Source organism: Lissotriton helveticus, chromosome 5_1 (genome assembly GCF_964261635.1).
Source record: "Lissotriton helveticus chromosome 5_1, aLisHel1.1, whole genome shotgun sequence".
NCBI classification, from domain to species: domain Eukaryota; kingdom Metazoa; phylum Chordata; class Amphibia; order Caudata; family Salamandridae; genus Lissotriton; species Lissotriton helveticus.
Window position 1 is genome coordinate 2,110,190,942 of NC_136065.1, and position 12,681 is coordinate 2,110,203,622.

Genomic DNA, 12,681 nt, shown 5'->3' on the forward strand with positions numbered 1-12,681 from the left:
GAACATACTGCGAGGGACACGCCAAGCCCCATGCAGCATCACCTCCCCATTCACACTGTGCAAGTACGATTTGCAATTTGGAACCAGAATGGCCACGTTGAGAGCATGCCCCCCTCTCCTTGGAACTTGTAAGGCCAGCGATCAAAGTTGCGTGAAATAGAAAGCGGTGCCCTTCGGTCGATTCCTGTTCCATAACGGCAGTTTCAGAACGCGCCCCTTTATTTGTGGCATTATACCCTTCACCTGTGGCAATGGGGGCACGTCCAAAATAGAGACTTCTGCTGTCGCTTGGGGGCTGGCATTCTTACTTTTGTACCTGTGTGAAATCGTGCACGCAACCAGAGCCCACTTCAAATACTCATAATACGGATGTGTGAGTCTCCAGTTCCCTTTTCCTAAGTGCAGTTAGTATATGGGGTACATAGCGAAGGACAGGCGGGGTCATACCGCTTCACCTCTCAGATGCTGCAACAGGGTGAGTGTGTACATACGGACAACACCGAACCAACCAATGAGTTTTGGAAAGGCAGGACTTCACCATTACATGTAAACCTCACGATGATTATATGATGCTGAAGACTTATTGTTATTCTGTTCCTGTGTCAACCTTCAAAAGCATCCCAAAAGCGCACCTTAACAGTCTGAGTATTTGCCCTCCCTAAGCAAATGATCCAAGTAGAGCATTGTTTACAGACTTTGCTTTGCCCTTACCGAGCACTGTTTGCAGACTTTAGTCTGCCCGTACTAAGCACATGCTGCAAACAGAGCAGTGGCCACCGTCTTCCCTCATTAAGCACACGGTGCAAATAAAGCAGTGTTTACAGTCTTTCCTCTGCCCTTACTAAGCTTTGTTTACATACTCCCTCACTAAACACACGATACAAATAGTGCATAATTTACATTATTTTTGTTTGTCTGCTTCTAATAAGGAAAAGACACAAATAGTGGAGTGTTTAAACTTCATTTGTGTCTGCTCCCACTAAACACATGATGTTTACTGTATGCCTAAATGCCATTGCAAAGCTCGATGCAGATAATGCAAAGTTTACATTCTTTTTGTGGAACGTATTCCACAAAGTATTTATAAGCATATTAACTAGTACTCCTGTAGTTCTGAATCCCAAATTGAAATAATTGACGAAGAGCTTGGGAGAGCCCTATCTTTGACTACGCCTTTATGGAGCTGAGGCTCTGTGTGTGTGGCTCTGTGTGTGTGGCTCTGTGTGTGTGGCTCTGTGTGTGTGGGGGGCTCTGTTTGTGTGTGTGGGTCTGTGTGTGTGTGTGGGTCTATGTGTTTTTGTGTGGCATTTGCCAGAGATTAAACTATTGGCATTGTAAATGACAATGCCATTTAATTATCTGTTTTCGAAAACCAACACATAAATAAAAATGTTGTCATTTACAATGCCAATAGCTCAAACTTTTCAAAAGGCGAAACCATTGCATTGTAAATGCTTGTTCTATTTTCTGATGAAATGCAACGCATCCCCAAAGTTGCTGCACTGCCTTGCGTCAACGGGAGAGAAAAGAAATTGCCAAATCTATTAAGATCTGGTGCATTTTTCTCTCTGTGTGTGCTGGCGCACATTTGGCAGCCATGCGGAAAAGCAAAAACCCTTGTGCCGTAGGACAAGGATGCAACCAGGATGTCTTCATTCACTGAAGCATAGGTTTGGGACTGCAAGGCGTCCCCTCCAGTACAAAAACTATGCTTTAAATCTCTTCCCGCTTTGTATGTGTGCTGTACAAGGCAGCACACATGCAAAGTTGGAAAAACAAAGTCAAAAGAAAGCACTTCTCCTCATTATGCCTGCCTCAAGGAGGTGTAAGATTTTGGAGCTAATTCCTGTCTACCAATGTTTGTAGTTAGGGATTTGTATCAAATCCCATGGGTGGTTGCATGGAAACACCCCTGAGCCACCCATGGAAATCCCTCATCACACAAAATAATATAAAGCAACGCATAGCGCAACTTTGCTTTACTTTGGGATACTATCCAACGCGAGCCCTGATTAGCATTGGACATTAAATCCCACCTGAACATTTTGCACCTGGTTTGCATCGCAAAATTGACGCAAATCCGGCATAAGAAGTTAGTAAATCTGGAACTGAGTGTTAGTAAGTATGAGTGAGTAAATAAGGGAGAGTGAATGCAAGTGAGCAAGATTGAATAAGAATGAGTGTATGGGGGTGTAAGAGAGTGTGAGTGAGAATTATTGGGTGAAAGAGAGGGTGAGTGAGAACATGAGTATGAGTGAGTGAATGTGAGTGTGAGCAGGTTTGTCATTGGCCCTGGCATGCTGCAGGTAATTTTTGTCTTATGGAAATCCATATGGCAAAATACTTGTGCTGGCATGCTTGCGCAATTCTTAGTAAAACAGACACCTGTGGCATAATGCTGGCACTGGCACACTAGGGTAGTTCTTGGAATACTGGGCCACCAACGGAAAAATAATGCTACTGGCATACTCGAGGTAATTCATGGCATGAAGGGCACCCATGGACAAATACTGGCATGCTTGAGACCATGGCACGTGGACAGCAGTGGCAGAATGCTGGCCCTGGCACAACTGAGGTCATTCTTGGCATACAGGTGAACAACGAGGCATCTGGGAGGCCAGCAGCCATGACAAAAGACTGGTCCTGGCACACTGGCATAATTTTTGGCATACGGGTCCCCTATGTTTTGTATTCTGAGCGCCGAGACACCTCCGGGTAGTTGTGCGCTTCAAAAATTGCATAAACATAAACATAAACATATGTTATATCGACGGTATACATTCCAAAATGTTGCCACTGGAATGATCTGTCTTTTTTTAAATAAGGGAGCACCCTTGGAATAGGGGGATGCACATGACAAAATAATGGGTCTAGCATAGTGGATATCATTTTTGAAAAATGGGTGCATCCATAGCACATTTGGGGAAAAAGGTCAACTCCTGGGGTAGGTCAGGGTTCATTAGCTTGGTGCCCCATGAAAGGATTTCAATATTTAATATTTGCCCTTTCAGCGCCTATGGCATTTTAGCAAATGCATGTGAAAATTGCGCTTTAAAATTCACAATTTTACCCCATTCTTTTCAACTTTTTCTTGGGAGGAGAACCCCCCAAAAAATGACTGACTTACTCACTTTGTTCACTCATTCAAATCAAGGGCAACAATTGTGACCTAGAACTTTCAAAGATCAAGTGCCCACCATAATATATGCGGTATCTAATCTAAATATTTGTTTGTTTTATGCTGTTATACTAATCACGCAGTTATCGCAGAACTTCACCTATGACTGGTTGTGATTTTAGGGTCTTGTGAGAAGCCTTCCCGATTATAAAAGCAGAGTCAAAAGTCATATGATATCACTACCTGTGATGTTGTTAAGGTCAAAGGGTATGTGAGGTCACTTCCGCTACTTCTGGCAATAAATAAACATACCTTTAAATTCTGTATTATTCTTGTCACATTTGCTGCTCTTCATAAACAGAGGTCAAATGTCAGGCCATGTATTCTGACAAATGGCTGCTTCTGTTTTTGTTTTTTAACATGGGCGTTGGGGCTTAGAAACTGCTCTCACTTTACAGTGAGATAAAGAAAAGTAAAGTGTATTATGTGACAATCTTGCTGAAGGAGAGGGAGTGTGAAAGATAAGGCTGTAGGATGTAATGTTTTGTAACACATAACAAAGTGTAAATACCTTTAAATGAACTGTACACATTCAACAATTAGGAAAGCAAACTGAAACAATTTTTTTTGTAATTGTAACTGTGAAATGTGATGAAGCAAAGACTTTAATAGGTTCAAAACAAATCAAGACAATTTACTTGGTGATTCACAAATAATAAATATTCACTGAAACCCGATCCACACACTCTATCATTTGTGTGCTGTATAGTTTTATCAGTAAAGCTGTATTTCTGGGCACAATTAGGTGGTAACGACAATAGAAAATATTCTGTCTGTAATGACAGTGTTCTGCCACACAACGCTTTATTACATTTGCATTAAAAAATCACCCACTTCATGTCCATTAAAGCTAGGTGGTTGGTGAAGGTTTGTCGTTCTAAAAAGTGAGTCTTTGTTAACAAATGTTTGGAAGTCCTGCTTTATGAGAGGTAAACAACCTTTACAACGAAACTTTTACAACGCTCTACCATTACAACGCGGTCATTACAACGCAAACCATTACAACGCATTGCGCTGGGGGGCGCTCTAGGATAGGGAATAGGTTAATTTACTATCCAATAACCTTCCCTAGTGTCCACGGGGACTGGAGTTGGAATAGTAAAGTCCACAAAGTAAAGTAAAGTCCACATTTGTAAAGCGCACAATCACCCGTAAGGGTCTCTAGGCGCTGGGGGGCCGTCGGGAAGATTAAGCGAGCTATTGCCCAGAGTCACATGGTGCTGGGCTGACCTGCCGCCGGAGCCGGGGATCGAACCGTGGTCCCCAGATTCCAGCGTCAGTCGCCCTGGCCGCGGCGCCACACTAAACTATTCACTATCCAACACCCAAAAGCACTATGCGTTGTAATGGATTGCGATGTAAAAACCGCGTTGTAAAGGCAGGCGTTGTAATAGCCTGCGTTGTAACGTCATACATCCTTTATGAGATGAACACAGTTCCTGAGCACTATCCTTACATGGGGTTTTTCATAAGTCACCTTAAAGTACACACTTAACAATGTTGCTTGCATCACATTTCCCAAAGCCTGACATTCACCTACATTATAAGAGCTCCACCTCTAAATTAATAAATAGTAAAAACTGCCTCTGAAGAGAAAAACACTTTAAGCACATTCAGACTTATGTATAGATTGTGCCTGAGTAGAAAGAACAAATTCATGTTCGGGGAGCACCTGAAAGACACTAAGTGGACAGCACTTCACAGCAGCATCAACAGTGCAAGCTTTGTTCCCTCCTGGTGAAAATGAAAAGTGCATCCCTTAAGGAGGTAGGTATAAAGCTCACCTCAGTAACTATACGGAGCCCTAATGAAATGCAGAATCACTCTAGTGAATGTACCTTTGGAAAAACAGTTGCAGTTTTCGTGCACTTTTCATTTATTTTTCATTTAGAACTGAAACTTAGGAATGGACTCTAAGGAGGAAAAATATAAAGGGAAACATCCTTTACACCGCAGGTAGAACCACAAACTGCTCTACTCCGCAGTCACTACCCCAACTTCGGCGTTACCATGTGTTGCTTTACCACGCAAGTCGTTACAATGACTTGCTTTAGGCGTGTGTCGTTGGACTGGTGTTGGATTTTAAGTCCAACACCTTCCCTACTGATACACCGACTGAAGTTAGAATAGTAATTTATAGTATTCCAAAGTCCAGCGCCCCCCTAAGTGAAGTTGTTGTAATGACTTGCGCGGTAGAGGAATGCATGGAGCGTCGCAGTTGGGGTAATGACTGCGGAGTAAAGGCATGCGTGGCAAATGCATGTAGAGTTGCGTTTACATCCGAAAATAGAACAAGTCACTTGCTGGCACTTATGTTCAAATATTCTGCATTTTCACTCCCTTGCTTAGGGATGGCAGCAGCCTTTTCCTATTGTTTGTTGTAAGACTGTTTTTGTCTCTGAAGTGAACTGTGATGGGAGCTTGCAGTCTGTTTTGGTAGCGTGGCAGTGTCACTAGAGACCCCTGCTGTTTGGGTGTGCATGTCCCAGCAGACACCACCCCTACTATACTCACACCTGGCACTTAAAGTAGCCCAAGTCACTAGTGTTAATCACGAAAGTGAAACCACTAAGCACAGAAATGTCTGCTGCAGGAACCCGTGAAGCATGTAGAAAAAGATCAAACTCTGGTTTTCCAGTTCCTGAATGGGCCTTGGATGAACTGGGTGGGAATCTGGGGGTTCGGGCTCCAGTCAGACCCGAACCTGGCGCCCACTCTTTAACCAAACTCACAATAACTTGTGAAACAGAAGAGAGTGTGTGTGCACGTGCACGTGTGTGTACATGTCTCGGGCGGTATACCCCTCAAGTCTCTGCCCCTACTCCCGTCTCTGCATCACAACCTCAGACACTGTCACTTCTTGCTTTTGGTCTTCAGAAGTCTGTCTATTAGTGCAAAGAGGGTTAGGCCTGGCTGCCGGGCATGTGTCCACTAGTGCGACTCCCCTAACACCGCCTGATGCACATGTATCCACACTGAAACATTCAATGAGTTGGCTCTGAAAAGTTCCTTTGTGTTGGCTTTCCCAGTGCCTCCAGTCACGCGTTTATCTGCTCTGGGCCCACATTCACCAGTGCTGGCTCTGCCCTGGCTGCCAGTTGCACCTTAAGCCATGGTGGTTCTTCTCCGGTAGACCACCAGGCACTGCTTCAGCCATGCTGGCTCTCGCGGTGGCGCCTGAGGTCCACCTTCCGCTGGAAGCCCTTGCCGCACAATTCACAGGTGAAGGGCTTGAAGCCGGTGTGCTTCCGGCTGTGTGTGATGAGGTTGGAGCTCTGGCTGAAGGCTTTGCCACAGACTTGGCATTTGTGAGGCTTCTCCCCTGAAACACAAGGCAGGAAAGAGATCAGTTCAGGGTGGTGGGCTCCAAAACAAGGAACAAGAGCCTGACAACTTGAGCACTCACCTACTAAAACACCCCAAGCCTCACCCACCCAAAAACACTGATGCTGTGGTTGGAGCTGAAATGGACCTTTACAAGAACCGGCCTAGGCGACCGAAGAAGAGGGTCATTCATTGCCAAAATAACCCAGACCACTTTTCCACTGTCCTTTCCTGACCAAGAGGAGAGTTCATATGGCTTCCATTCTGAGACATCTTCACTGACCCTGGTTAAAGCAGGAACCACCACCAAAGTCCAATCAATCACACACTGCCATCAAAAGAGTCTCCCAATACACCAAGGACAGAATTAGCTGACACCCAACAGCCAAACCTGTATAACAGACTAAAAATCAACATGTGGCTCCCCTCAAGGACCCTCACCCAGTACCAAAAATAAACAGCTCTGCAAGACAGAAACCTTCAAAAAACAAAAGCTAACCTAAGATCCAGTACCCAGGTCTTCCAGAAGCCAAACGTAAACCTGTGCTCCAACATCAACACCCGTTTCAAATATCAAACTTCTACTACACTCCAATTTGTAGGTCAGCTTTAAGTAAATATAAGTCAACTTATACGTCACCAAGCAGACCCTAATTCAAAATGAAAAGGACACATCCTGACATCCAACACAAAGACCCTCCTTCAAATACAAACAGGTCACCTGCAGTCCAACACACAGACTCTCCTTCAAATACAAACAGGTCACCCAAAGTCCAACACACAGACTCTCCTTCAAATACAAACAGGTCACCCAAAGTCCCACACACAGACTCTCCTTCAAATACAAACAGGCCACCTGCAGTCCAACACACAGACCCTCCTTCAAATACAAACAGGTCACCTGCAGTCCAACACACAGACCCACCTTCAAATACAAACAGGTCACCTGCAGTCCAACACACAGACCCTCCTTCAAATACAAACAGGTCACCCAAAGTCCAACACACAGACCATCCTTCAAATACAAACAGGTCACCTGCAGTCCAAGACACAGACTCTCCTTCAAATACAAACAGGTCACCTAAAGTCCAACACACATATCTTCCTTCAAATACAAACAGGTCACCTGCAGTCCAACACACAGACCCACCTTCAAATACAAACAGGTCACCTGCAGTCCAACACACAGACCCTCCTTCAAATACAAACAGGTCACCCAAAGTCCAACACACAGACCATCCTTCAAATACAAACAGGTCACCTGCAGTCCAACACACAGACTCTCCTTCAAATACAAACAGGTCACCTAAAGTCCAACACACATACCTTCCTTCAAATACAAACAGGCCACCCAAAGTCCAACACACAGACCCTCCTTAAAATACAAACAGGTCACCCAAAGTCCAACACACAGACCCTCCTTAAAATACAAACAGGTCACCCAAAGTCCAACACACAGACCCTCCTTCAAATACAAACAGGTCACCCAAAGTCCAACACACATACCTTCCTTCAAATACAAACAGGTCACCCAAAGTCCAACACACATACCTTCCTTCAAATACAAACAGGCCACCCAAAGTCCAACACACAGATCCTCCTTAAAATACAAACAGGTCACCCAAAGTCCAACACACATACCTTCCTTCAAATACAAACAGGTCACCCAAAGTCCAACACACATACCTTCCTTCAAATACAAACAGGTCACCCAAAGCCCAACACACAGACCCTCCTTAAAATACAAACAGGTCACCTGCAGTCCAACACACCGACCCTCCTTCAAATACAAACAGGTCACCTGCAGTCCAACACACAGACCCTCCTTCAAATACAAACAGGTCACCTGCAGTCCAACACACCGACCCTCCTTCAAATACAAACAGGTCACCTGCAGTCCAACACACAGACCCACCTTCAAATACAAACAGGTCACCTGCAGTCCAACACACAGACCCTCCTTCAAATACAAACAGGTCACCCAAAGTCCAACACACAGACCATCCTTCAAATACAAACAGGTCACCTGCAGTCCAAGACACAGACTCTCCTTCAAATACAAACAGGTCACCCAAAGTCCAACACACATACCTTCCTTCAAATACAAACAGGTCACCTGCAGTCCAACACACAGACCCTCCTTCAAATACAAACAGGTCACCTAAAGTCCAACACACATACCTTCCTTCAAATACAAACAGGTCACCCAAAGTCCAACACACAGACCCTCCTTAAAATACAAACAGGTCACCCAAAGTCCAACACACATACCTTCCTTCAAATACAAACAGGTCACCCAAAGTCCAACAGACCGACCCTCCTTCAAATACAAACAGGTCACCTGCAGTCCAAGACACAGACTCTCCTTCAAATACAAACAGGTCACCTAAAGTCCAACACACATACCTTCCTTCAAATACAAACAGGTCACCTGCAGTCCAACACACAGACCCACCTTCAAATACAAACAGGTCACCTGCAGTCCAACACACAGACCCTCCTTCAAATACAAACAGGTCACCCAAAGTCCAACACACAGACCATCCTTCAAATACAAACAGGTCACCTGCAGTCCAACACACAGACTCTCCTTCAAATACAAACAGGTCACCTAAAGTCCAACACACATACCTTCCTTCAAATACAAACAGGTCACCCAAAGTCCAACACACAGACCCTCCTTAAAATACAAACAGGTCACCCAAAGTCCAACACACATACCTTCCTTCAAATACAAACAGGTCACCCAAAGTCCAACACACATACCTTCTTTCAAATACAAACAGGTCACCCAAAGTCCAACACACAGACCCTCCTTAAAATACAAACAGGTCACCTGCAGTCCAACACACAGACCCTCCTTCAAATACAAACAGGTCACCCAAAGTCCAACACACCGACCCTCCTTCAAATACAAACAGGTCACCCAAAGTCCAACGCACAGACCTCCCTTCAAACACAAACAGGTCACTTGCAGTCCAACACACAGACCATCCTTCAAATACAAACAGGTCAACTGCAGTCCAACACACAGACCCTCCTTCAAATACAAACAGGTCACCCAAAGTCCAACACACAGACCCTCCTTCAAACACAAACAGGTCACCCAAAGTCCAACACACAGACCATCCTTCCAATAAGAACAGGTCACCAGCAGTCCAACACACAGACTCTCCTTCAAATACGAACAGGTCACCAGCAGTCCAATACACAGACCCACCTTCAAACACAAACAGGTCACCTGCAGTCCAACACACAGACCCTCCTTCAAACACAAACAGGACACCTGAAGTCCAACACACACAGACCCACCTTCAAATACAAACAGGACACCTGAAGTCCAACACACAGACCCTCCTTCAAATACAAACAGGTCACCCAAAGTCCAACACACAGACCATCCTTCAAATACAAACAGGTCACCTGCAGTCCAACACACAGACCCTCCTTCAAATACAAACAGGTCACCCAAAGTCCAACACACAGACCATCCTTCAAATACAAACAGGTCACCTGCAGTCCAACACACAGACTCTCCTTCAAATACAAACAGGTCACCTAAAGTCCAACACACATACCTTCCTTCAAATACAAACAGGTCACCCAAAGTCCAACACACAGACCCTCCTTAAAATACAAACAGGTCACCCAAAGTCCAACACACATACCTTCCTTCAAATACAAACAGGTCACCCAAAGTCCAACACACATACCTTCCTTCAAATACAAACAGGTCACCCAAAGTCCAACACACAGACCCTCCTTAAAATACAAACAGGTCACCTGCAGTCCAACACACAGACCCTCCTTCAAATACAAACAGGTCACCCAAAGTCCAACACACAGACCCTCCTTCAAACACAAACAGGTCACCCAAAGTCCAACACACAGACCATCCTTCCAATAAGAACAGGTCACCAGCAGTCCAACACACAGACTCTCCTTCAAATACGAACAGGTCACCAGCAGTCCAATACACAGACCCACCTTCAAACACAAACAGGTCACCTGCAGTCCAACACACAGACCCTCCTTCAAACACAAACAGGACACCTGAAGTCCAACACACACAGACCCTCCTTCAAACACAAACAGGACATCTGAAGTCCAACACACAGACCATCCTTCAAATAAGAACAGGTCACCAGCAGTCCAATACACATACCTTCCTACAAATGCCATTCTGGACCCCAGGCTCCAGTACCCACTTGGCAGGTCCTTACCTGTGTGGATGTACGTGTGTTTCTTCATGTCGGACTTCTGGTGGAAGCGCTTGCCACAGAACTGGCATGGGTAGGGCCGGGTGTCCGAATGGATCAGGAGGTGGGTGGACAGCGTGGACGACCGCTTGAAGGTCTTACCGCACATCTTGCACTCGAAGCTTCGCTCCTGGAGGGGGATAAGACCCCAATGCACAGGTTTAACTTTTTATCAACTTTTGTAAACCTAATTCTCACAAGTCTTCAACAAAGTGACTTGCCGGACACCTTGCGGGAGTATACTACTGGGATACCATGGGCGAAATATGGATTTACAGAAAATTGTGGCCTGAATATTGAATGCTAACATATTGTGAAGGTGCACACATGTACCCTGAGGATACGTATATCTTCAAGGTACGTAGATGTGGTGTTAACAAAAGTGAATCAATACTTACCTATGAATGCGTACGTTCACTATATTCTTGGAATCGATAGCTAAGCTAGGATAGCTTTGTATGTCGCAATTTTGCCCTCATTAGCGTGACATACAATGATGCTCTCAAAGGACGTGGGAGACCCAATATACCCTTGTAGGCTTGGGCAGTAGTTAGTTCAAGTAAGGGGTGGCTACAAGGGATTTAGTTTATAGATCAGTGGGGGTATATATAATAGTTATTCGTAGGTTCTTTCAATAAATTGAACCAGATGTATCTACAGGATTACTCAAATATAATCACCGATTTTCATACAAATAAAAGAATGTGGTCAAGAGAAGAAGTACACAGCAAAGAAAGGTTATGTTTCAAATTTTTGTATTAAGATCAATCATAGAGAAAATTTCATGGGGACAAAACATAGAACAAAACTTTCACATAAAAGTCATGAAAAGCAGTATATCTGAATCAACTGGTCATTTCATAACAATCCATCAACTTCATTAATATATGATGTATTAATGAAGTTGATGGATTGTTATGAAATGACCAGTTGATTCAGATATACTGCTTTTCATGACTTTGGGTAGAGGTAATACATGATGTATTAATGAAGTTGATGGATTGTTATGAAATGACCAGTTGATTCAGATATACTGCTTTTCATGACTTTGGGTAGAGGTAATACATGATGTATTAATGAAGTTGGGCAGCCGTGCGCTTTACAAATACAACATTGTATTTACATTTACCTACAGTGCAGGTGGGGCTCTGGTCTAGATAGATCCAAAAACAAAGTTGTGCAGCCGCCGGGCAGGTCTCAGGTGATCTTCTGTGCTCAGACCAGGCTGTAAGGAAAGCCACGATTACATGGCCTACAGCGCCATGACGCTTCTGCATTAATCTGCTTAGACGACACCCTATAACCATGGACAGTGGAATTATGTGGCAGAGGAGGACCAAATTATGCGGCAGGCGGCTTACGTTTATTGTGCGGCAAGAATAGGCAAATTATGTGGCGTAATGCGCCACATTTTGCTATAGTATTACTTTCACTTTTACACTGTTTGGGCATTGAGTGCACCTCTTTAGTACCAGTTTAATATCCCGAAATAGCTACCAACAACAGAAAGGTGACCAGTCAACCTTTGCAAAGGGCCTTCTTCTGCCGGCAGACATGTGGCTGCATTTTTAGTAACTCTTGAACCATTTGACCAAGAAGTATTTTGTTTTCGTTCAAACCTGCAGATTACGCAGCAGATGATGGATTAGGTGGCAAATGCAGCAAATCTATAATTATTCCACATGCACTGCAGCAGCACAATCGCATAATTCCAGCAAGACAAGACCAGACAAGAGCATAGGTGCTGGAAGCAGGGGTGAAGGGGTTGCTGCAGCACCTCCATTATAACCATGCTGGAGATAAGAAACAGAATGAGCAATAAAGATGCCTTTACATTTTGTGTTTTTGTACCACATCACATTTGTTGTGCTTCAAAAACAGAGGTCAAATGTCAGGCTCTGTTTTATGACAAAGTGCTGC

At 44.3% G+C, this 12,681-nt stretch overlaps 1 protein-coding gene across 1 annotated transcript in view; it reads right to left on the minus strand.

Annotated features, from left to right (window-relative positions):
* Window positions 1–4,508: 4,508 nt before the first annotated feature.
* The window catches only part of LOC144754017 (zinc finger protein Gfi-1b-like), a 71,948-nt gene continuing 63,775 nt past the window's right edge, over window positions 4,509–12,681 (minus strand). Inside the window, exons 5-6 of the mRNA XM_078641533.1 lie at window positions 10,726–10,891; window positions 4,509–6,500 (exon numbers count right to left, since the gene is read on the minus strand). Coding sequence (XP_078497659.1) covers window positions 6,328–6,500; window positions 10,726–10,891 — 339 coding nt within the window. The 3' untranslated portion in view covers window positions 4,509–6,327. The remainder of the gene's footprint in view (window positions 6,501–10,725; window positions 10,892–12,681) is intronic.